Source organism: Talpa europaea (assembly GCF_964194135.1).
Source record: "Talpa europaea genome assembly, chromosome: 7".
Taxonomy (NCBI): domain Eukaryota; kingdom Metazoa; phylum Chordata; class Mammalia; order Eulipotyphla; family Talpidae; genus Talpa; species Talpa europaea.
In genome coordinates this window covers 72,619,925-72,646,641 of record NC_140074.1, presented here as the reverse complement: position 1 = coordinate 72,646,641, position 26,717 = coordinate 72,619,925, and the positions used below count along the sequence as shown (strand labels likewise).

The 26,717-nt window shown below is 42.0% G+C and overlaps 1 protein-coding gene and 1 pseudogene across 2 annotated transcripts in view; both read right to left on the bottom strand.

Annotated features, from left to right (window-relative positions):
• DAPK1 (death associated protein kinase 1) overlaps window positions 1–26,717 on the bottom strand; it is a gene marked incomplete at both ends in the record, with an annotated part of 208,491 nt that overhangs the window by 65,945 nt on the left and 115,829 nt on the right. The window contains 6 exons of the mRNA XM_084239244.1: window positions 292–337; window positions 715–867; window positions 1,348–1,374; window positions 1,462–1,510; window positions 1,672–1,801; window positions 4,288–4,426. Coding sequence (XP_084095370.1) covers window positions 292–337; window positions 715–867; window positions 1,348–1,374; window positions 1,462–1,510; window positions 1,672–1,801; window positions 4,288–4,426 — 544 coding nt within the window. The remainder of the gene's footprint in view (window positions 1–291; window positions 338–714; window positions 868–1,347; window positions 1,375–1,461; window positions 1,511–1,671; window positions 1,802–4,287; window positions 4,427–26,717) is intronic.
• On the bottom strand, window positions 18,762–19,646 carry LOC311172693 (elongation factor 1-alpha 1-like; annotated as a pseudogene). The gene has a single exon. The product of its transcript is annotated as an elongation factor 1-alpha 1-like (transcript).

Sequence of the window (26,717 nt, the reverse complement as noted above, 5' to 3'; positions counted from 1 at the left end):
AAAAATTGTTTGGGCCACCATCCAAAAGGTCAAACCAAATATGGCTCTTGCGTGGACTTCACCTTCAGCTCCCCATTTATAATCCCGAATCATGACAGCTTATTCCTCTCCATGTCTATTGTCATTAGAATATTCACTCATCTGTTAGTTCTCTTAAAATATGACACTAATAGCAAACACAGTACTCCACATGGACCTGTGGTTAGGATCCAGGGCAGCTAGTAATAGCCTTATACAAATGAATTCCTAAATGCCCTATATAACTCAAAGTAACCACATTATGCAACTTACCTTGATCCAAGGATGCTGCAAACTATCTTGAATGGTCATTCTCTTCCTTTTGGTGTGGGGAGGAGGGGGAAGTGAGAGAGAGGAGAAAAAAATGCTGTGACTATAGAAGTAAATGTTACAGTGGTTCCCATACCCATTGGGCCTACCAAGCAAATGCAGCATGTTTTGGCCTTTATGGAAGAAAGCCAAAACAACCTTGGTCTTTTGTTGATGGTTTCACTGTGCCTCCAGAGACAATTGAGCAGGTACACAGAGCCCTGACTAAATTCCTGAAGTATTTTCACATGACATGCTTTCCTTTGCCAGGTGAAAACAACCAGAATCTCATAAATATAAGGTGACTAGTAAAGGTGTTACTAACCCTCCAGGTGCTAACCAGCTGAGGACACAGATGAGCTTCTTGCAGGAGTAAAAGACACTCACTTTGGATCCTTGACGAGGAGTCTTCTTATGAAATCTTTGGCTAGGGCACTGGTATTACTGAAGTATTCTTCCTCAAATTCATAGTTGACAGCAGATACATTTGCTAATGTTTCTTGTTTATTGTCTCCAAGAAATGGGGAGGCCCCGCTTAGACTGTTAATAAAGTGAGGTATAGAACATGAATAATTATTTCTCATGTTGTCATTTCATTCCTCTAATATCTGATAGAGGGACTGAAGAACTATAATCTGGCACTTAGGCAGTCACTTTAGAATACTTAATTACATGCTACTTTGTATTTAATTGTCATGAACAAAAACTGCAGCTTAATACAAAGGGAAAATTTAAAACACTAATTTGAAATAACATGTAAATTAAAAAAAAAAAACTTTACCTATGTTCTCTGCAGTGACAGACAGCTATGTTTTCTTTCAGTGATTATGCTACAGTTTTGGATGATTAATTTTGAATATATGAGAAAATGTTTGATTATTACAAACGAAACATGGTCTGGGGTATAAAATGAGTATGTTTACATAGAAATTATGCATAAGCTGAAGAGAATACACCACATACAATGGTTAGTAAAACATACAGTCTCAAAGAGAGGGAACTGTGGACTTTGGTACTTACAGAATGTAGGTTATTACCCCAATACTCCTAGACACAAAGCAAAGACAAAAATAAATGTCAGGGGAAGAGTACAACAAACCAGAAAGATAACAACATCAAGGGTACTTTCCTTACCACATATCTGCCTCAAGACCAAGAGGTTCATAGTTGACTATCTCAGGAGCTAAGAAGAAAAAATGTATATTTAGTTTTTGGAAGGAAGTAAATCAACAGATTCTACCATGAATGAAGCAGAAACAAGTATTATGGCAATGATGCTACAGCTACATCATGACAGCATGATGTTTATGAGAATTGAATAATCCCAGAAGCAAAGGAACTTACCAACAAACTCTGGTGTCCCAAATATGTTTTTGAACTCATTTCCAAAGTCAATTTTATGAGCCAAACCAAAGTCAATGATTTTGATCCGAGGTTTGGGGACATTTCTATCCAAAAGCATGATGTTTTCAGGCTTTAAAAACCAAAAGAAATAGAATGGCAATGTTCAATGCAGCATTATTCACAACAATCAAAGGCAGACATAATTCAGTGCCCACCAACACAAAAACAAAATGCGGTATAATGGAATATTATTCAGCCTTAGAAAGGAAATAAATTATAACACATGCTATAGCATGGATGAACTGTTAAAACATTATGCTGTCCTCTGCCTAAATAAGTGAGACACAGAAAGGCCATACTATATGATTCTACTTATATGAAGTTCCTAGATTAGGCAAATTATAGGGACAGAAGGTAAAATGTGGCTGCCAGAAGCTGGAGGAGGAAAGATGGGGATTTAGTGCTTAATGGGTACAGAGTTTCAATCTGAAAAGATACCTAATTTCTAGACATGAATGGTAGTGATGGTTGTACAATAATGTGAATGTACTTAATGTTATGCTTAAAATGGCTAAATGGTCATTTTTACCACAATAATAATCTTAAAATGCTATGTATGACATGTGAGGCCAAGGACAAGATGAGAGAAGAGTTTTTCCTCTCCCCTGAACAAATAAAAAAATCGAGTTAAAAGAATCATTGAAAGAAACCACTAGGAAAAACGCCCTGGTTTAGGTTCTCCCAGAAGCATACCTGCAACAGGGAATTGGGTGCAAGAGGCTTATGTGGAAAGTATGCCAGGAAGAATTAGGTCAAGGAATGGGGGGACAGGAAAAGGAAGGAAGCTGATGCAAAGAGTCTTATTAAGGTGGGGGCCCTTTGGGAACTTAGGGAGAAAGACTTGCATTCAGTTTTCCAAATGAAGCACAAAGGAGTTGAGTATTTACCCCCCATTTCCACTATCCTCCATTGCCAAGAGCACTTCTGTGGACATTTACTCTTTGGCATTTTCAGTTCCCAGGGCCCCAGAAACCAGATGTCAGAGAATCAGGGGTATTTGCAGCAGCTTCTTTGAGGTGTATATTAGTGAGTGTTGGGGAATACAGCTGGGGTTTGACAGTTTTGCTACACTAAGTATGGAGAACATCCTCCCTCTTCAGAGATCTTCTTTTTTTTATTTATTTTATTTTTTTAAATAATAAATTTTATTTTTATATTCCCCATACAATTGCAACCCCCCCATTCTGACCCCAATCCCTCCCCTCCCGCCCCCAACCCCCCAAAAAGTGTCTCTGGTTCATAGTTTTTTGTTGATTTTGATTTTCACTTTCTTATAGTTATTCATTTTCCTGGTCCCTTATTTAAGTTTTCTAGATTCCTGCTATGAGTGAGACCATCCGGTATTTTTCTTTTTCTTTTTGGCTTATTTCACTGAGCTTGTAATCAGGGAAATGCAAATCAAAACTACCATGAGATACCATCTTACACCAGTGAGAATGGCACATATTAAAAAAACTAGCAACAACGAATGTTGGCGAGGTTGTGGAGAAAAAGGAACTCTCCTGCACTGTTGGTGGGAGTGCAAACTGGTCCAACCACTATGGAGAGCTGTGTGGAGATTTCTTGACCTACTAAACATAGAGTTTCCATATGATCCAGCAATTCCACTCCTAGGTATTTACCCAAAGGACAGAGAAACATCAGTTCCAAAGGGCACCTGCACCCCTCTGTTTATAGCAGCACTGTTTACAATAGCTAAGCTTTGGAAACAGCCCAAATGCCCAAAAATAGATGACTGGATCAAGAAGATGTGGTACATATATACCATGGAATATTACTCAGCATTCAAAAAAGATAAACACATGCAATTTGCAGCAACATGGATGGCGCTGGAAGGGATCTTCAGAGATCTTCTTATCCTAGCTACAAGCGATCTGAATCTTTTACTTAGCAATAGTCACATGCTATTTATGACAATCTCCTGCCTGCCCTTGGATGGTACCTTGAATCTCACATTGCCATTTTCTGTTGCTCACCTGTATGTTTTCACTTCCCAGAACCCATAACCCCTGTGGCAGTTGGGAGTATGACAAACCTTTCTATCTCCCAGAATGCCTTGCCTCCAGCCAAGCAAAGATCTCAATTAACCAACCTTAGAGTTTTGTGTAATTGATTGCTGGTGACAGCAGCAATGAGTCTTTTTTGCATCAAGAAGGAAAGCAGAGATCAGGATACCTTCTACCTTACTGCCTTGCAGGCATAGGGGGATGGAAACTGGGCAGCCAGGCTGCTACAGGCTAATAATGCCCCGTAACCAACAACAGTCCTCTTATTTAAAGACCTGGCTGGCTACGAACCCTTGATTCTTCTCCAAGAATTGTCGAATATATTTACTGATCTTAAGCCTCTATCCCATAATGTTAGGAGGCCTAGAGGTAGTTGTTCGTTATATATTTGCTCATTTATGGGACAATCCCACTTGTTAAACCTATAAAGGAAAAAAAAAAAACATGTATCTCTTTCAGAGGCTTCATTTTTTCTTAGCAAACAAAGAACTGATATTGTGGTTCGCTTAATCTTTCTATCATATCTTCTGGCTTGCACTCAGTAACATACCTTAAGATCAAAGTGGGCAATCTGAAGGGAGTGCAGGTAGTAAACACCATTCAGAATCTGTTTGAGAAATTCTGTTGCTTCTTCTTCAGTCAAAGATTCCTTTTCAGCTAAGAAGTCAAACAGCTCGCCTCCTGCAACACTGAAAACCAAGAAGCAGTAGCTATGGGTGACAGTTTAGTTTTGTATTGATTTGTTTTGTCATAGATTACTGCCACACTCATTTCAGACCACAAAGACATACTGAAACTGCTCATCAGAATTCAATTAAATGGAATTCTGCACTCAGGTCTATCTGTACTTGAAAGCATGAGGATATACTTTCTTGATGTGCTCTTTCACAAATGGGGAGAGAGCAGAGACAGAACAGGAGGGAAAATAAAATTAATGGATCCTTAAAACATTTTTTTTAAAGATGTATTTATTTATTTATACAAGCACTGGGTACAGTCAGAAGCACGGGAGGGTGAGAGAATTCACCAGAGCCAGACCGGGAAGCAGAACAGGCAGACTGACGAAGTACACTGCTAAGAGGAGCAGCAGGCGCAGCAGGAGAGGTCTGCACACCATGTGGGACCCTCGCTGGCAGCTGGGGATCGAACCGGCGCTGCAGAGGCTGTGGGCAGCTTCGCAGCTCAGCGCTCAACCGCTGCACCACCGGGGAGGCCCTGGATCCTTAAAACATTTTAATTAAACATAGTGACGCAGTCTTAACTTACTGATTAGAAAACAAAACTACAAGCCAACTTTGTACAGATTTATAGAATACATCTTTCTAGTCCAATCAATTTGTACCTGTAAGGTTTATAATCTGCTTCGGCAATCGATTTTTTAAACCCAAAACCACAATATATATATAGCCTGACAAGGATTATTTTCTTTTCATTTTGTAGGTTTTTTATATGTAAATACTTAAATATTTATAAAAATCACATTTAATAATGAATTCAACAAATACCTTAACTAATAAGAATACTCTTAGACAAAATTGAGATGTACATGGTCATGGTTGTGTAGGATTTAGGTGTCTCTCTAGACAGACTGTAAATTGCTGGAGGCCAGAAATCAAGCCCCCATCACCTTCATCCCCTGTTGGCTCACAGTTACCCACCGCCCTACCTCCTCACACAGTGCCAGCCACACAAGAGCTCAGAACATTTTTACTGAGTGGTGTAAGGTCAATGAGTTAACAATCAGGCATTTTTTATGCCCTCCCACTGCTAGCATGGATGGCTGTGTGGAGAGGTGTGGGCACAGGGCCCGCATGCCTTGGTTATGGCCACCGGCCAGAGAGAACAGTGTGACCATGGGTAAGAGTGGGCACCTGTGCCCAGAGGTGCAGGGAAAGGCCACCGTGTCAGCACAACAGGAGGAGCACTCTGAGATGAGATGCGAGATGACAGAGACTGAGAGCACATGAGAGAGAGTGCGGAGATTGTGGGGTACTGGGAGATGGCCCGTGCCTGCCTCCTTGCATGCCAGCCTCCCTGCCTGTGAGCCTGGTTCCCTGAGAGAGCATTAAAGTCCTGTAAAATCTGCAGAGGGCTCTGGACTCTGTTTACTCGTCTGCCCGGATCCACAGGGAAACTGCCCTGTGCATGCTGGCATGAGAAGTGGATCAATGAACACACTCCCCTAAACATTCCACTATAGGGATTAATGGCAAAAGACAGGGAGCTTTTAAGAAAGATATTATGAATTAATCTCTATCAAGTTGAACTATACATTCATGACACAGTAATTAACTTACATATGTTCTTTCTTTCTTTGCACAAGACAGTTCCATAAACAATATACCTACCACATCTACATCCAGAACAAGAAAACTGGTGCTTGTGAGACTAAATAATAATAAAAATGCTGTTTTCTTAAAGAAAAGTTTTCAGTCCTGTCCTTTCACACTCCAAATTGGTGTTTTTTCTTAGGTTCAAGGTCCACTGGTATCAGAATTGAGCTGTTTTAAAAATGCAGATTCAGGGTCTCACTTCCAACCTGCTGCCTGAAAATGGGGATGAGGATGAGGAAATGCAGTATTTTTCATCCAGCACCTTAGGAAATTCTCAGCACACTAAAACTTGTGGGCCATTTTTCGGTCTTAATGACATTCTCTTACTGCAAGAGCACCCTGACTATTTAACTTTAGGATGTTTCTCTGGAGGACACCGTGACTCCTCCACTCCTGGGGCCCCAGCTGAGGGCTCAGCGTGTCCGTAAGTGAAACAGATTGGCTCTTTTCTGTCACTGGCTGGGCAGCAGAAACCACTGGGAGAGCAGTGGCGGTTTTCTGCCCACACCACAAGCTGCTGCTGTGGTTCCCTCCAGCAGGCAGTAGAGATCTGGGGAGCCCAGACCAGCAGGGCAGGCTTCCAGTGGAGTCCACCCTATAGTGCTGCTGCAGGCTCCCCCACTGACACTGTCATATTTGGTGCATGGATCACAGAATGGAGCAATTAGGTGCAAACTATGAGCTGATTAGTGCTGCATGGTCCAATAATCCATAGGATTGAAAACGGTCCAATCAGACTTGCAGGTAGGGGATCCTGGAAGAGGACTAAGGCCGGGCAGGAGCTAGCTTGGGACTGACTCTTTAATGGAATCTACTCCTGGCTTCCCAGGAAAGAAAGAAGCAGCATCCAGCCGCTAAATCTCCAAAGAAATAAGAGAAGCTGAAAAGCTTCTCAGAGAAGCCAAAGAGATTTGCAGAGGACAGGAGGGCCACACCTGCCTCCGGTCCTCCTCTGACACTGCCCAGAAGAAGCATCAATGGCTCTAGGCCTGGTGTTTCAAAGAGCTGTTTGTTGTTGGTGTCACAAAGCTGTTAACACAGTGTTTCTAACACCACTTCCCAGTGACCAATGCTGACAGGCACTACTGGCCAGAGCTGTACCGCATGTTGACAGATAACTGGCACTCTGTCCAGGTAACTTTTTTTTTTTTTAATAGAGGCATGTTTTTATTTTTTTATTTATTTGTTTGTTTATACATGCACAGTCAGAAGCGTGGGAGGGTGAGAGAATTCACCAGAGCCAGAGCGGGGAGCAGAACAGGCAGAAGGACCGAAGTACACTGCTGAGGGGAGCAGCGGGCGGCAGGAGAGGTCTGCGTGCCATGTGGGACCCTCCTCTGGTGGCCGGGGAGCAGCCGGGGATCGAGCCGACGCCGCAGAGGCCGCAGGCAGCTTTGCCACCCAGCGCTCAACCGCTGCACCACCGGGGAGGCCCCTGTCCAGGTAACTTTTGAGAGCTGTCAACATAGTGTATCTGATCAATCAGCTCTGCCTCCCAGTGCTGCTATTTCTGCTGCTGTCCAGTCCAGTGTCCAACATTGTCCATCCTGACTTTCAGACTGGTACTGGGTGCTGCTATTTGTCATCTCAGTGGCCCCAGCTGTTGAGTGCCTCCAGCTGTGGTAAGCTGGATCCCGGCCTGCTGCTTTCTGGTTGCCACCAGCTCCAGGCCCTTGTGGACAGGACAATGCCATTTTGAATGAGTGGCCTTTTGTCTGGTTTGGGACACTGTGGAAGACAGCAGGTCACTCATGGCCTCAGGAACTCTTTGTTTCCCCTATTTTTAAGTTAACCCCTTTATTGTTCCCTGCAGCTGAGTGGTTTTGCAATTGGGTGTGCAGGTAAGAACACATAGTGCACCACGCTGTTACTCTTGTCTCAGCACACTCTTTCACAAGGAGCCAGACCTGAGAGGCCAGAAAAGTCAGGTGCCAGCCGAGCCTCAGCTTGTGGCAGAAGCTGCAGTGGATGCCCACCCTGCAGCTGGTGGCCTTCCCACTTGCATCCTCTGGACTTCTTGCCCTCTCTCCCCACAGCACCCTACGTCACCCTAGTCAAACTGACCCCCCACACAGCTCCATGAAGCCCCTGCTTCTCAATTTTCTGTCCTCTTAGGCCTCTTAAGACCAACAGAAGAGTAAAAGGAACCCCCTGAACAACAGGGAACAGGAGGAGGGAAAGAAATCTGAAACTGCAAACCAACAATGAGGAAACTGTCAATTTTTTGCTTCTTTGCTTCTTTCCTTGCAGACTTCAGGGTCATGGATCAGGCCTGGTGTTTCCATGCAGGACCATCCATGCAGGATGGTCTACAATCACCGCATCCAGCTAAATCTTAATTCTGCAGCTGGAAGGCTCTCTCTCTTGACCTCATTTTCTCCTCAAACAGGAATAACAGAAACTGACTTTGAGGGTTTTGAGTATTAATAATAATCTATATATGGGAAACACCTGGCAAGTCTGGCAGGCTGGTGAGGCCCATTCCTGTGGAATGCCAACCTAGCTCCCCCAGTGCAGGCTCCAACATGAAGCCCACTTCCCTACTGGTCCCCTTAAACCCACTGACTTGGCCTAAACTCTGCACACCCAGGAAGGGGGTACTCCTATAAATATGGTGCCAGGCCTAGCCTCTCCTTTCTCTGCCCTCTTTCCAGTTGCTTACCCTCTCCCCTTCACCCACACACATTGTTTATGTTCTTTAAGACACCAGTAACTTTCCTGACAAAGACAAATGACTAGGATTTGGGTTGCCTAGAGTTGGAATAAATCTTCCAGTGCCCAAACAACTTGGGGCATTTAAGAAGCCAGAGTTCTTCCTAGGAACATTCACAGTGCCCCAGGTTAGGTTTTTGTTACTCTCCTTTGGTTAGCTTTCTTCCCTCACATCTAACCTGAGCTTCCTTCATGACAAGGGAAGAGTTCATTCTTCTGTAGGGTCCAGACTCTATAAACCAGGATGGTAGAGGGTAAGAAGCCCCCAATTGAAATCTTGACAACTTACCTAACCTCAATGGTCCTAGGATTCCTTGTCCGTAAATAAGGAACACCCCAAGGAGTTATTCTGATGTTCCAGGTCAGTTACAGCTTTGGGGCCCTCAATGTTCTTTCTTCCCATTTGGCTTAAAGTAAAAGTATTCCATAGCAGCAGTGCTATGCTGGTCTGGGTTTAATAATAGGCTTTCTGGGGTTAGAGTGGGACAAGGCCTATTCCTGAGGGGTCATATTCCCACCATGGTCACTTCAAGAACCCACTCAGTGATGGTGACTGTGGTGTTGGGAAGGAACATGCTCTGTGGCCTAGCAAGTCAGCTACATGGCCCACTGAGGCACAATGCATTTTCCAAAGATGGTATAATAGATGGCATGCAACATGCCCTTCTGCACCCTGATATAGCTCCATCCCCTTGAATCTGGGCAGGACTGCTTTGACCAAAATGCAAAGCAGAAGTGGCACTGCCATCCCTGTTGTGCTTTCTCACAGGCCCTACACATCCTGCCTCTTGAAGCCCTTATGTAAGAACTGTGATCACTGGGAAACTCCGTGTAGTGCGGAGAGAACCTGGAAGGTGAGACACCCTGTAGAGAATAAGAGGCCAAGGAAAAATGAGTAAGGACATTGAGTAAGGACATTCCCATCTTGGACATGGGAAGTCCCCCCTTCGCCACCATCTCACAGGCCTTACACCCATCACTGGTTTTGAAACTGCCACCTTGAAGACCCTACATATATGTCCTCCCTCACATCGCTATGGAAGGCAGATGTGTAAGTCAAGAAATTCTACTTATACTTTAGTTACTAACCAAAGCAACTAAAACTAAATGATTTTACAATGGTGTGTGAGCATAATATGCATCATTTGATAATTTATCCCAGGAAGGCCCCCAAGTCTCCAGAGGTAGAAAGTGACTTGACTGTTTTCACATAGGCACTTTAACATACACTCTTAAAAAAAAACACACAAATGCTTGTGACAATAACATTAATAAGGATATCTGTCAAAACCTTGGCACTTTCACTCTTTGCCCCCAATTTTACATTTTGCTTAAGAGAAGAGAGATTGATAGAGAGTGATGAGCAATCTGTGTAGCAAATTTAGAAAGCAAGTCTAATCTCCTTTATTAAGTCTTTGAGTCAGAGTGTTTTAAATTACCATATTATCATGGAAATTGTGTGAAATGCATGCTAATTAGCATTGGACTATTTTCACCCAAAGAACATGAAATTATGGAGGTTCCCTCCCATGCCACCAATGACTCCCCTAAAAGACAGCCATAAGAGATGTAATCAAGACACATCACAGCTGGGCCTCCCCTGGTGGTGCGGCAGTTGAGCGCTGGGCGGTCCGGTTCATTCACCGGCCACCGGCCACAGGCGAGGGTCCCACCAAAAAAAAAAAAAAAAAAAGACACATTACAGCATTAAAAACAAAGTGGACCTTAGAGTATCATAAGAGAAATGATTATAGGGTTTATTTCTAAATAAAAACAATTTTTAGGATCTCTGACTCTTGCTAGAGGTTGTTCAGGATGTAACTGAACTTGCTTCTGGACTAGGTCTGGTCATAATGGAACCTGTAGAGAGTCTCGGCTATTAGCTAACAACACCTGACAGGCATTTCACAGCAAATGTATGATTCTTTGCTGTCAGATTTCTCCATTTGATGTCAAAGAATAAGTATGTGTAAAGGTAGACAAGAGACTACTGGAACAATTCAGGAGCCCAGTATGCTCTGCCACGGCACACCCTGAGGGTCATGACAAAGCCCTGGGAGCTGGCGTGGTAAGAACTGAATAGCCCCAGCACACAGGCCTCTAACTCCAGCTCCGGCCTCAGGATGTGGGGGACTGGAGGAAATGTATGGTGATCCCGTCTCTGGTCTTCAGCTTTCCTATCTGTAAAATAGAGGGCAGAACAACTAAGGCAAGTGGATCTCTAACTTTAGTATATACAATTGTAGGAATCTGATTAAAATGCAGTTTCTTAGAACCCACTTCCTGCCATTGATTCAGCAGGTACCCCCCCCCGCCCCACCAAAAAAAATAAATAAATAAACAAACTCTGCATTTTAAGTTACTCTGGGATCACATGCAAATGGATCTCATGGAGAAGCTGATCTCTCAGGTCTCTTCCAGCACCCAGATATTCTGAGATTCTATGACCCTGTGTGTGGATGTGGCAGAGTTACCGCTATGCTCCCAACATTCTTACTTTTTCTTCATGGGTGCACAGTAAATCTGTACATCCCAACTCCCTTGAATCCAGGACCAGTTCTAGCCAGTGGAATGTGGACCAAAATGATCTGTGCCACTTTCATTATTTGCCTCTAAAATATCCCACATGGTCGTTGTCTCTCTCTGGCCATCTGTACATACAAGACCCAGCAGAGGACTCCAAGGAGAGCAGGGCCACACAGAGATATAGGTAGAGGAATCCCTGAGTCACTCTTTGGAGGAGATCCACCCACCCTTTGACATCCACATGGGATTTTCAGTGAGTAAGAAATAAATCCTATTATCTTAAGTCAGTAAGATTTTGCAGCTGTATTCTATCTGCTCTAAACAGAAATATATTTAATCATAAGTAATAACACAATCCATTTTTAAAAATAGCAATTAAAAGAAAGTAACCTATGCAATAAACCTGGTATACTAGCTTTTCTAGTTCTCTACTGTGTGTCACAGATTTTCCTAAAACTTGGGAGCTTTAAACATGATAATCATTCTGTTCTCTCTTAAGGTATCTGTGGATGAGGAATCCTAGAACTGTTGGCTGGGCAACTCTGACTCAGGGCTCCTTCAAGGGGACAGTGTTTGAAAGAAACCACAGGGGGACTGGAGCATCTGGGGCTGCCTGGGCATCTTTGTCTCCATGCGGTTGTTGCATTTGGGAGAGTTTGGACATACTCAGGGCTTGGTGGACTCAAGATGCTAGGACTGTTCACATGTCAATTTGGGGCTCTGGGACAAATTCAAGAATCACAAGAGTGGAAGCTGTCTCAAATGTTAGCATCGAAATAGAGTCACAAGTCTATCTAGATTTAAGGGGAGGGGATTCAGAATTCACTTCTTGATGGAGAATTTCAAGGGTCTAGACAAACATGTAGGACATTGGGGAAATACAATGATACACTAATATGACAGATGACAGAAATTCCCAATCTTAGTTTATTCTAAATTTGTATTTTATGAAGGTTAGGTCCAGGTAGTTGTAGTAGTTTACTAAGGATACACTGACAAAATGGATGACTTAGAATAGCAAAAACACTGCCTCAGAGTTCTTAGAAGTCCAAAAATCAAAGGTGTCAGCAGGGTCATATTCTTTCTCAAACCTGCAGTGGAAGCTCATTCCTTTCTTCCTAGCTTCCAGCGATTTGCTGGCATTCTGGGATTCCTGGACTTGTAGATGTATCACTGCAATTTTGCATTTCACATGGCCTTCTCCCTGTACCCTTCCAGAGTCTTTCCTCAGTGCATGCCTATGTCTGTGCCTAAACTTCCCCACTTTACAGGACACCAGTCAGGCGTGCGGCCTTATTTTATTGATTAAATCTGTTGAGGCACTGTTTTCAAATAAGATTACACTCTAAAGTGTTAGGAGTTAGAAATTTCAATGTATATTTTAAGGTGTGGGGAGGAGGGGGAATTTCCCCCTACCCTTCTCTTTACCACATAGCTAGATTATTCAGACAGAAAGATTATTTCTTAGTAATAACCCAATAAAACGAAAAATATTGGTTTCAAGAATACATAATTTATTAAATAATTAAAGTGAGAATTTGAATTAGGGAAGCATCCCAACAGATTCTACTCTGTGAGAGCTGTTCTGACAAATACAAGTTTGATTTTAGTTTAAACAGTGAGTCATAGACATTAAGAATGTAATTACTCTTGATAGGAGAGGCTCAAAGACATTCTTCAAAGAACAAATATTGCTGAATTTCAAATGAAATAACAAAATTCATATGGAATCACAAAAACTCCCATATAGCTAAAGCTCTCCTAACTGAGTCTATTACACTCACAGACTTCAAATTACAGTGCAAAACTGTAATAATTAAAACAGCCTGGTACTGGTACAAAAACAGACATACAGGCCAATGGAATTGAACTGAAAGCCCAGAAATAAAAACATACATACATGGTCAACTAATCTACAACAAAAGTACAAAGAATATACACTGGAACAAGGAAAGCCTCTTCAATAAAAGGCACTGGGAAAACTGGACTGCCAGAGGCGAAGTAATGAAACTAGATTACTATCTCTCAACAAAAGTCAAAGACTTGGATATCAGACATGAAACCATAAATATATACAGGCGAAAACAGGCAAAGCACTCTGTAACACAAACTTCAAAGACATCTTTTAGGATTCATCTCCAGAAGAGAGGAAAACAAAGGAGAATATGGGGCCACAACAAACTGAAAAGCTTCTGTACTGCAAAAGAGACAGCAAACAAAACAAAGAGACACCCTACTGAATGGGAAAAAATAATTGTACACTATACAACTGATAAGGGACTGATACCGAAGATCTACAAAGAGCTCATATAACTCAACAAAAATAAAGCAAACAACCCAATCAAAAAATGGGCAGAAGAGCTAAACAGACACGTCTCCAAAGAAGAAATGCAAATGGTCAAGAGTCATATGAAAAAATGTTCAACATCACTAGTTATCAGGGAAATGCAAGTGAAAACAACAATGAGATACCACCTCACACCTGTGAGAGTGGCCCATATTAAAAAAAAAAAAAAAAACAACAACAACAACTGGCAACAAATGCTGGCGAGGATGTTTTGAAAAAGGAACCCTCAGGTCTTATACTGCTTGTGGGAATGTTAACTGGTGCAGCCACAATGGTGAGCTGTGTGAAGGGTCCTCAAAACACTAAAAATGGATTGACCTTATGCTCCAGCAATTCCACTCCTACGAATCACCCAAAGAACACAAAAACACTCATTTGAAAGGAAAGCTTCACTCCTATGTTTAATACAGTACTACTTAGAGTAGCTAAGATATGGAAACAACTTAAATTCTCCAAAACAGAAGAGTGGTTAAGAAGATGTGGAAAACTATTCACCAATCAAAAAAGATAAAGTCATGCCACTTGTAGCAACCTGGATGGAGCTAGAAGGGCTTATGCTAAATGAAAAAAGTCAGAAGGAAAAAGATAAATATCAGAAAGTTTAACTTATATGCAGAATATAGAAAAACCAAACAAAGGGTCCGGAAAAAGACAGAACTTGCAAGCTGACCATAGATCTGAGACATAAGAAGGGGAGGGGAATAAAGAGAGGTCAAAATAGTGGAGAGAAAAGCATAGAGACTGTGATGATGGAGAACTACAGGGACTACTCCTGAGGGGAAAAAGCAAATACTATCCAAAAGTTAACAACAATGAAAGAAATAAAAAGCACTTAAAATAAAAGTTAAAAAAAATAATTGAGGTCAGAAAATTTTGAGTAAGAAATGTGTATCAGGCAATGCCCTGAAATAATTTTCTCAAGTAATTTGAGATGATTCTTCTCTTAAATCCAACTATCCCAATTATGTGGAGGCATGAGGGGAAGCACCTATTCATAGCTTGGCTTGGCCTGTTACTAAACCAACTATTCAAACTCAGCACTCCTTTGTCACCAGTGTTGAATGTCCTTTCTTATTAATCCAGGAGAAGTGCTAAAGGGTTTTCAAATTCTCATCTCACATTTTCATTTAAATTCTTTTAGTAACAGATAACTTGGAGGAATGTAAAATGGTAGTCAGGAAATCCAAAGGGAAAGATGAAGCATAAGGTCTTCTTATTAGGCAGTCAGAGCAGAGAGGATAATGCCTACAGATAATTAAACAGCCGGCTATACTCAGGACCCAAGGAAACACTTGTCAGGGTCATGAAAGCGCAGGGAGAGCCAAGAAACCCCCAGAGGGGAGAAGGCAGTCTCTCACCCTAACTAAAAAGGCCCAAGAAGTGGAAAAGCCAAGAAGGCAGACCTCTCCTCTCCCCACCTAAGCTGCTGCTGGGGCTGATAAAACTATACCCCAGGATCACAGTAAAGGGGAAGTGACTTTGAAACTCCTGCCAGAAAGATCAAGCAATCTCCTGGAGCGCCAGTAAACCCCAGAAAGACACAAAGTGAGTGGCCACCTGCACCCCATTTAAGCCAGGAGTACCCCCAAATTCCTTGCAGTTGTTCTTCCCTGCTCTCTGACGACCTGGACCTCTTCTAGGGTGCAGTCTCTAAATAAATAAACTTTGCTTTGCCTAGACATGGCTTTGAATTATTTCATGGCTTTAGTCAAGAACTGAAAAACCCTCAAATCCAGAAAAACTGCTTTTTGCATGTGAAGTAAAGTAAAAGTAAAGTAAAACCTTAAATGTGGGTTTAAGGTTAGAAGCACATTAAGCGATTTGAAAACACCATTCCTTGCTTATGTACCATATACATTGTTGCCCCCAAATCCAATAAATAATACCAGTTTAGTTCCTAATGGGCATATCTCCTCTGAATGAGCAATACCCTTTGAATTCAAAATGCATACTGTATCTGAAAATACATTTTCTCTCTGTTTTCCACCTCAAGTCCAAGTTCAAGTAACAACATGGAAAAACAGGCCTAACACTCAAATGGGGAAAGTGATCTTTCATTTTATCCAGGAAGGTTATGCCAAAAAAGCAGGGTAAGTCTATCAGTATCCCATTCTTGGCTTTAACTCCTCTCAGCACAGGCATGCATGTCTTGAAGACACTAGCTTATGTGTGGCCTCTGAAGTGGCTGTCATGCTAACTCAGGCTACACAGGGGCCTGTGTCAGACAGTGGGATTTCCTAAAATGGGTGGGCATTTCTGGGGCCATAAATCTAGGGGAGGGATGGTTTTCCAGCCATGAAATAGCTGAGTTAAGTAATTTGGAAGGTAGGCCTTGGCTCCGTAAGAGAGAAAATCCCTCTCTCTGGACACATAGGGCTCTAGATGTGCTTGAGAGCGGGCAGGGGTCAAAGGACGCAAGTGCCCTGGGTGGAGTGTGCTGGGACCCCCAAGTCAATACCACCTACTTAATGTATCTCTCTAGTTCCCTCCTGCTAATACCTATTTAACATGTTTCTGTCCAAACTTAAAATTGGACAGAATTTCCTGTGCAACAGGAAGTAAAGAGAAAAGCCTTTTTTGTTTAAGCAGAGTGTCAAAAGGATGCTGTGACCAGCATGAGATGAGGTGACAGGGGTGAGTAGAGATAGTCCTTAAGGGAAGCTCAACCTCATGGGCCGAAGAAGCCACCAACCCAGACACAACTTCCCACATGGCACCTGCACTGCCAACTTGATAGATCTTACCTTACCTGGCACATTCCCTGCAGAGGACATTTGGGGAGTACAAAATTTTCATTTCATCTCTTAAAAATATGATACAAGAAATATATAAATACATTGTCCTTAAAAGATTAAAACATCCACATAATCCCTTCTGATCATCTTCCCTCCTTCCCAGTCCTGACCATCCCCCCTACCTCACCAAAAGTAGCCACTGTGATGATAGTGGTGCATAGCACTATGTCCCCTCACCAAAACCCATTTGCGTAGAGCTCTTGAATCCTTCTTCCACTGCTGCCTAATGTCCTTGGGTTGTCTGGGTCAGAGTTTGCTTACCATTCCCTAACTGGTGGACATTTTGTTTTCCTCCTTTCACTCTCAGAAACTACAAGGCAATGATTTTTTTTTGTGTGTGCCTGTTTCCTCTGAAAATGTGAGGGTTTTCCTAACCTGATTTGGAATTCTTGGGTCATACCATATGCTTGCTTTTAGTATCAGCTTACACTCCTCCAACTATAGTTGATGACCTGCTGTGGCTTCATAGCCTCAATGCTTTGCATTATTATTCTGAGCCAATCTGATGGGCAAAATAAGCAAACCACCCTCTTTTCTTGCTTAGTAGCAAGATCAGTATTTTTTCACATAGGATGACATAACCTTTCATGTTTATTGGCCTTTGTATTTGAATGGGTGTCAACTGTCCACACCCGTTACTTATTTTTCTATTAGACTCATTGTTTCTCATTTTAATTGATAGATGGGCCTTACATATTTGACAGTAAACCATGCTCTCTTTTATATATGAACACATACACACACATTCTAAACACTCCAATGTTGTGTTTAGAATACTTGACCTGAGAACCCAGCTGCCATGTTGCTGTGGTAGAGTCCAAATTGCATTGTGAGAGCCACCTGTGGGGTAAAGCCAGTATCCCAAACTGCACTCCTGGCTAGCACCACTTCCCCCAGAAAGGAGTCCTCTCACCAGGCAGTCAACTGGCTGATGCTACAGCAAGAAGAAAGAGCAGCTCCCTCATCCCGCATCTTAGATTCACAATCAAACAAGGACTGTTACCATTTTCTTTTTCTCATTAAACTTTGTCTAAATGAGTCTCAAAATTCTCTGACGGTTTTTGGTCAAGTTGTTTCCATTAAAATGTACTGGTTTTAAAAACTAGTAACTTAAAACTGTCACACAAAAGAAACCAAATGTTCCACAGAACATTTTCCTTTCCTCCTTAAGGTTTAAGACGCATTGTCATCATCAACCAATCTTTTACTATAAAGCTCAAATGGCAGCTGAAATAGACATTCTTCTACCACTGACTGGCTGTGGTGGCAGGTACTGGGGTAATATTCACTTAACTTTCTGGGCAGACTTGGTGACCTCACCAGTTCCAGCTGCCTTCTTGTCCACTGCTTTGATGACACCCATGGCAACTGGCTATGTCATGTCATGAATAGCAACATGGCCCAAAGGAGGACAGAGAGGAGCTCTCAGTACACGTGGGCTGAGCAGGAACCTTAGCAACTATGGCAGCATCACCAGATTTTGAGAATTTGGGGCCATCTTTCAGCTTTTTCCCAGAATGACCATCAGCTAAACAAACTTGCAAGCAATGTGGCTGGATGACAACTTAGCACAGGTGCACATCCAGTGCTGATTTAGCCAGGATGGTGCAGAATACTCACCTGAGCTATGAAGCCAGCTGCTTCTATGGTGGGGCATTTTTTTTTTTAAGATTTATTTATTCATTCATTCATTCATTCATTTATACAAGCACTGGGTACAGTCAGAAGCACGGGAGGGTGAGAGAATTCACCAGAGTGGGGAATAGAACAGGCAGACTGACGAAACACACTGCTGAGGGGGGCAGTGGGTGCAGCAGGAGAGGTCCGTTGCACCATGTGGGACCCTCGCCGGTGACCAGGGATCGAACCGGCGCTGCAAAGGCTGCGGGCAGCTTTGCAGCCCAGTGCTCAACTGCTGTGCCACCAGGGGAGGCCCTATGGTGGAGCATTTTTGCTGTCACCAGTCACACTACCATGATGAACATCTTTGATAATACTGAGGCCCACACTGTCCACAGGAAGAGCTTCCCTCTAAGCTGCCTGGTGCATTCCCACAGGTTTTTTTTTTTTTAAGATTTATTTTTATTTATTTATGCATACAAGAACTGGGGTGTAGGCCAAAGATGCAGGAGGGGGTAAGAGGATTAACCAGAGACAAAGTGAGGAGTTGAACAGGCAGATCTACTGAAATACACTGCTGAGGGGTGCAGCAGGCGAGACACGAGAGATCTGCTGTGCCATGTGGGTAGCTCCCTGGCCAGGGATGGAACTCATGCTTCAGTGGCTGGCAATAGCTTGATAGTGCTGAGACTTAACCCCTTGTGCCACCAGGAAGGCCCATTTCCACAGATTTTATCAGAGTTGTAACACTGACTGGAGCAAAGGTGACCACCATTCCAGGTTTGAGAATCTCAGTCTTAATTCGGCCCACAGGGACAGTCCCTATACCCCCAATTTTGTAGATGCCCTGGAGGGGCAAGCCTAGGGGTTAGTTGGATGAGTTGGTGGCAGAATGTGATCAAGAGCTTCAAGCAACAGGTCCCTCTGGCGATGTTATCTTTGTAAGTGACTTTCCATCCCTTGAACCAAGCCGTTATTAGCACTTGGCTCCAGCATACTGTCACCATTCCAACCAGAAATTGGCACAAATGCTACTGGGATTAAAGCCAATTTTCTTAATGTAGGTAGTGACTTCCTTAATGATTTCCTCATATCTCCTCCAGCTGTAGGATGGGTCAGTGGAATCCATTTTATCAATACCAACAATTAGTTTGTTTTACACCTATTGTGCAAGCCAGAAGGGCATGCTCACAGTCTGCCCACTCTTGGAAATACCAGCTTCAGATGTACGGACACAAGCTGCCACTACTAGGACAGCACAGTCAGCCTGAGATGTGCCTGTAATCATGTTTTTAATAAAGTCTCTCAACAATGATAAGCACATCATGCTAGTTGGTCTCAAATTTCCATAGGGAGATACTGATGGTGATACTATGCCCAATTACACTTTCAGTTTATTCAAGACCCAGGCATACTTGAAGGAGCCATTCCCCATCTCTGCAGCCTTCTTCTCAAATTTTTCAATGGTTCTCTTGTGGAGTCCACATTTGGGCATCAGAGGACCAGCAGGGGTGGACTTCGCAGAACCGACATGTCCAGTAATGATGATTTTGGTATCAGTCTTGTTCTTTCTCATTTTGGTTTAGTTTAGCTGTGGCTTACATGACACCTGAGTTCTGGCAGCAAACCCGTTCCAAGGATTGTTGCCCTTTTAAGTGACTGAACTTGGAGTGGTTTGTTAGGTGGCAAAAGAACCCAAAAGGGACCTCAGAACCCTATGTGCTTGGGATTTTGTGAGGATGAAATGACTTAATATATGTACTGAGCTTAGCCTAGAGCCTAGCACATATAGCCTAGCCTCAATGCCTAGCACATATGAATGGTAATTGTTATTTAGAAAAAGTATAATTACTTGACTTCCCTTCCAAGAGCAGGGGAAATTTTTTAACTTTGATCTCAAGGGTTTTTCTCCTCAGGCCATGTTTTCCAAATAGGCAGATTTTTTTGGTAGCTTCATCATTAAATAGATGAAATGAAAAATAAACACAAAGTTTGGCATATAGTAGTTGCTTGGGAAACATTAGCTTCCTTCCCTTTCAAAAATCCTTCCTTTTTGGTACCAGAATTTCACAAAAGCACTAAAATGTCTCAGACTTTCCAACCAGTCTAAGACAACCTCCAGTCTGCAAGGTAACCATTCTAACCTGGGCAGCTGCCTAATCCTCAAATTCTCCAAGAACTAACCATTTTATTTCAGTTCCTTTGCATATAGGTGGATATGGGCCTCCATGATTCAAGAGATTCAAAATCTGACACGGCTCTGAATTAAGTGAGAGCTGTTCAGCATGCTTTTTGAGACATATGCTTCGTGCATATGGGACTAAGCATGTTAGTGCTGCCACCTGTGAGAAAAAGAAATGTCCAGCTTTGTGAAAAGATCTCTATCCAGAAGTAAGCTGAGATTCCCAAAAAGTCCCTTGCCACAAAAATCTGGTTTCTATTGTCATAAAGGACTATTTGCAAAGATGGATTCAACTAATCTGTTGAAAAAGGAAGATTTCAAATCAATTACTTTCTTTCATAAATTAAAGTGCTTTCAGTACCCAAAATGAAACTAGAATGTTGGGTTGATAAATAGAAAAGTAATCATGATTTATCAAAACCAGCAGGCACACCATGATGGGACCAGGCCACATACCCCAGCTGTTAAGAAAGTGGCAATAGCTGTGACAACGCATAATCAGTGACTGTGTTGTGTCAGAGTGGTCCTCTGATGTGACTGTCCAACACCTCCACATAAATGACAGCATGCCCAAATTCAAGGTCAAGCCATGAAGCAGCAACTAGCTGAGGCAGATTTTCAAACAAAAGAACTGCAGTTTTCAGATACACATTGTACTAAAAAAAGAGAAGCCTTATGTGGAATATAATGAGGCACTTATAAAACCAAAAACAAGCTTTTGCATCTCTCTTCCACTGAACAGATCAAAATAATTGAAACTCTTGAAAACATGATACCGGTCCAGAGACATGTTCTGTCAGAGTCAGTTATCTGGAAAAGAAAACAACTTCGATGGTTGTTTTTTGAGTGATCAAAGCCTGCTGCTCAGCAGTAGGGTGACACATCCTGCCTACAAAATGGCTTATGTAGGCTTATGTAGATTAAGGTGAGCCACAGCCCTGCCACCCCCATCTCTCAGCACTTACTCATTTTCTGATTCTCTACTGGCATTTTTGTTTCCACATTGGATGAAGAGAGAATATGGGAAAGAAAAACTGGGGGAGAAACCCAATAGATAAAAGCTTAAAGCTCTAAGTCAGTTAGAATGAAACCCTTCGTAGAACGATGGCTCGATGTGCAGCCCAAATATTCCCAGGACACCAAAGGACATCCTTTGGCGAGAAGTAATAACATGTGACACTTCTGTCATCTAGAAAAGAACTGGTCTTTTTGCCAGCATCTTACTTATACCTAATTTTGCCAATATAGGTGTACTATGTCTCACAGTAGCTAGGCTTGGTAACTACAGAAATGTTCATTTAGGGCCTGGTATTGAAGCTGACATTTCAGTATGAAATAAGAAATTCTGACTATTGATTGTCCCACTAGAGCCTTTCCATATCTGCAACCCAGTAATTTTGACTATACTGAAAACAAGTGATACACATTAAAATTGAAATGAGTGGTTAAACATAAGGTGGTGAGAGAATATTCAATTCCTTGAAAATACAAATTAAGAGAAAAAAGCAATCCAAGGTTATTTTTAGAAGTACTTCATTTTCTTTTTTAGCAACACGTGGCAATAACATGAGGCCAAAGGGAGGGTCACAAAATGGTCTGGAGAGACCTGTTATTGACCTGCCCTAGAAACTAGCCTAGTGAGGGAATCTCACTCAGGATTCACCACTAATTGAGTGTCCCTGGCTTTCTGTCTCGAAAACAGAAATGTGACCCCAACCAACATCCCAGAACTCTGGGTTGGTGCCCAGATGTGGGTGCTGTAGGATCAATCCGGTGGGAAAGCCACCGCCACAGTGTCAGTCCTGTGCCTGGGGGAGATCTAGGCCCCAGACCAGAGAGGAAGCCAGGAGGCACAGGGGGGCCTGTGTCCTATGCCTGGATGGCCCCCACCCTGTGGAGAACCAACTGGAGCAGCAGCACCGGGAACAGGACAAGAGGGGAACCAGATGCCTGAGAGGTCAGTTAAGCCACAATTCCATAGTTCTCTTTTATCACATCCTCTTTAAGTGTTGGTTTGGAAGAGAAATTGACCAAGACAGGAAGAATAAGAAGATGCGTGACATGGCTGTGAGTTTCCAAGAGGAAGTGTGAAGAGCTCCCCAGGATTGGAACCAGGGTGTCATAAAGTATGGTATCTGGGAGGGTCTAAGAGTCACCCCTTACTAGGGCTAGGGTATCCTTATGGCTGCTGCAAGGTAGCAGTGCTATCGCATGTACAAAACCTGAATGATTACTAGATTTTTCTTAGAGATAAGCAAGGATTCCAAATACCTTCTATCTAAAACCACATCTACAGCACAGAGAACATCATGCCAGATATTAGAATTATAAACATAAAAACTACTGATCTATGAGCTCACAGATACCACATGTGGTTTGTTTTTCTCATTTCCATCATCTCAATTTTTTTTTTTTTGACCATCCAGGAATCAAATCCACGTTAAGTGAGTGAAAATGCCCACTGAATAAACAATATGAAACCATATTTCAACTGAGCTGGCAAGAAGTGTGGGATAAGGTGCAAATGCAGGGTTTTATTTCTCAAAAATGCCTGAATGGAAAATGGCCTATTTTACATGATTCAGTTCTGTTGTGATAGGTTGAGATTACTGCCAAAAGCACTTCAGGTTCTTTGCTCATGCCTAATAGTAGATAACTGAGGAGCTGAATGCTAACAGTGGAACCCAGAAGAGCTCCTGAAATTATTTTTGTGAATAAAAACAAATGTTCAAAAAGTCAAAAGAGCTTGGCTCAAGTTCAGAAAAGAGAATAAATGTAGCAGCAAAAAAACAAAAAAGAAGAAGAAGAAGAAGAAAGGAGCAAAGAATGGGGTTTGGGGGGAGAGACTGAGGAGCGGAATGGCAGCCCACATCACACACACCACTCATGGCATAACTTATGTCCCATCCACCACATTCAACCAACACAACTTTGCCACTTTCAAGGTATCTTGAAACCATTCCTTTAATCACAGTATTTGCTTCTTGAAAGGCTCTTGTAACTTTAGATTTGCTGACAGTAGAGTTAGAATTCATCATACATATCCACTGTGCACACAGACAAAAAAATTTCTATTGTTATTATTTTGCAACTCAGTTTGACTGAAGAGAATGAACAAGCTTAACAATGATCCTGCATGAGGTGATCTAATATCACAAACATTTGAGTATCACTTGGCAGTATCTGCAATGTACAAAGTGATTTCCAAAAATTTGACTTAGCCAAAGTTAAAATGTGAGCTGAAAAGGGGAGCTGTTGTTCCACAGGTACAGAGTGTTAGTTTTTCAACAGGAAAAGTTCTGGAGATATGTGGCTATAACTAACACTACTGTACCATAACTTAAAATGGTTAAGAAGGTCAACTTTGTGCTATGTGGTTTTTACCACAATTGAAAAAAGTTACTTTTTTGAAGTAAAAAAGTAACAGAATTATTCACTCTATACCCTGCATTTGGTCACAAACCACAGCACACTGCAATAATTAAACTGAATTTGGTATGTGAGAGAGTGCGCTACCTACCTAACTAGGGTACTTAGATTTAAAGATCCACTTTAGGAGTGTCTCCCAGACCCACCATCTTTAAAACAGGGAGCTCCGCATCTGGACCTCACCAAAACTGTATGGAACTGAGAAAGGGCTGTCCCCACGGTCAGAGGTGAACTGAAACCCTGCACAAGCCAGGCCCCGTGACTGGCCACCTGTTGGTGCCCAGAGGGAGATCCAGCCACTGGAAGGGCAGACCGAGGGTGTAGGGGAATGTCTCCCACACTCACCATCTTTAAAATGGGGAGCTCTGCATCCGGACCTCACCAAAACTGTGTGGAAATGAGGGGCCTCCTTGGTGGTCAAAGAGGTTAAGCACCGCACTACGAAGCAATCTGTAGCCTCTGCAGCATGAATTCCATCCCTGGCTAGCCAGGGAGCAACCCAGATGGCGAGGCAGACCTCTCCTGTCTTGCCCACTGCTCCCCTCAGCAGTGTACTCCAGTCAATCTGCCTGTTCTGTTTCCCATTCTGTCTCTGGTGAATCCTCTCACCCACACATCTGTGACCTGTACCCCAGCTCTTGTATGTATAAGTACATAAATCTTTAAAAAAAAAAAAAAAACTGTGTGGAACTGGGAAAGGGCTGTCGCCACAGTCAGAGCTTTCAACATCCCAGAGGGAGCTCACCAAAGAGATGCCAGCCAGTACCAGTGACATAGTGTCTCAATGCATAGGGCAAATCAAAAAACAAGCAGCAGGGAAAAGAAAAACCACAAGCAACCAAGCAAGTCCTCAGGGAAAGGGCACACCTCAAAAAGAAAATCAACCACCAAACTGCAACAACAGTGACTTGGAAGAACTTCTGAGCCTTCCCTATAGAGAATTTAAAATCGCCATGATTAAAAAACTGAAAGAAGTAAAAAATGATATGGGAAAAATAATCAATGATCAGAAGAATGAAACTGAGTCCCCAAAGAGGGAAGTGAAAGAAATGCAGGAGATCAAAGGATTAATGAAGGAGCTGAAGAACTCTCGGAAAAACAATGAAAGCAGAATAGATGAAATGGAAGAACAAATAAGTACTCTTGAAGACACAGAAGGAAAGGAAATATAAGAGTTATAGGGATCCCAGAAGGAGAGGAGAGTGACACAGGAACAGAGAAAATATTCAAGGAGATAATCGATGAGAACTTCCTGAGCATGAAGAGGGAACTGAAAATTGACATCAAAAAGCAAGAAGAACACCAAATCAGTCTGACATCAGACTTCTCCGAAGAAACACTGCAGGCAAGGAGAGAGTAAAGGTACATGTCAACAAACTCCAAGACAACAAATGCCAACCAAGAATACTGTATCCCACAGAGCTTTCCTTCATCTATGAAGAACAAATAAGACAAGCACGCTCCGCGGGCCCACCGGCGAGGACAGGGCCACGCAATAAAGCCTTTCCACCCCGAAAAAAAAATAAATAAATAAAAAATAAAAGACAAGCTGAAACAGACAAACAGAAACTTTGTTTCCAGACAAACAGAAACTCCAGAATTTCATTACGATTAAACCCCCACTCCAAAAAAAACTACAAGGAGTCCTAAAACTGGAATCAACAGAGATGAATAAGAACGAAGTAAGACAAAATATAAAACCACAGAAAAGACAAACAAAATGGCAAATACAGATGCCAACATATCAATATTAACTCTAAATGTAAACGGACTAACTCATTAAAAAAAGACACAGTCACAGGCTGGATTAAGAAACAAAACTCAACCTTTTGCTGTCTCTAGGAAACACAGTTAAATACAAAAGATAAAAATGGACTGAAAGTAAAAGGACGGAAAACAATCCTACAAACAAATAGACCAAAAAAGAAAGCAGGAACAACTATACTTATATCACTATATTTATAACACTCATTAACATATACTCACCAAATGAAGGAGCACCAAAATATATCAGACAACTATTATCATCTCTGAAAACAGACATCAGAGAAAACACATATGTAGTAGGAGACTTCAACACGACACTATCAAGAATGGACAGATCAACAAGACAAAAAAAATGTAAGGACACTAAAGCTCTAAAGAAGGATCTAGACCTCTTGGGCTTAACAGACATCTATAGAACGCTACACCCAAAAAAACCTGAGTATATATTTTTCTCAAGTGTACACAGATCATTCCCCAGGGTCGATCACATACTGGGACATAAGACAAACATCAACAGATACACTAGATTGAAATCATACCAACCACATTCTCTGGCCATGAAGGCATCAAACTAGAAATAAACCATAAAAACAAGGCAAGGAACCATACTATCTCATGAAGAATGAAACCCACACTACTGGAAGACCATTGGATCAATGAGGAGAGCAAAGAAGAAATTAAAAATTATCTTGAGATGAATGACAATGAGGACACAACTCTCCAGAAGATATGGGACATAGCAAAAACAGTTATAAGAGGAAAATACATAGCAATTCAGGCTCAAATCAAGAAACAAGAAAGAACTCAAAGAAACAACATAATCTCCCACCTTAAAGAACTGAAACAAGAACAACAACAAAAAAACCCAAAAGCCAGTAGAAGAAGGGAAATAATAAAAAATCAAAGCAGAAATAAATGAAAGAGAAACTTAAAAATACAACCCAAAAGATCAATGAAACCAAAAGTTGGTTCTTTGAAAAAATAAATAAAATAGACATTCCCTAGCCAGGCTCACAAAGGATTTCTCCTCTTTCATTTGTGATATCACAACAGACACAGCAGAAATCAAAAGAATAATCAGAAACTACTATGAACAGTTACATGCAAACAAGCTGAACAATGTAGAAGAGATGGACAAATTCCCACAACTTTACAATAATCCAAAGCTAGATAAAGAGGAAATAGAACACCTAAACAGACCAAGTACAAGCAGTGAAATTGAAATGGTAATCAAAACCCTCCCCAAAAACAAAAGTCCAGGACCAGATA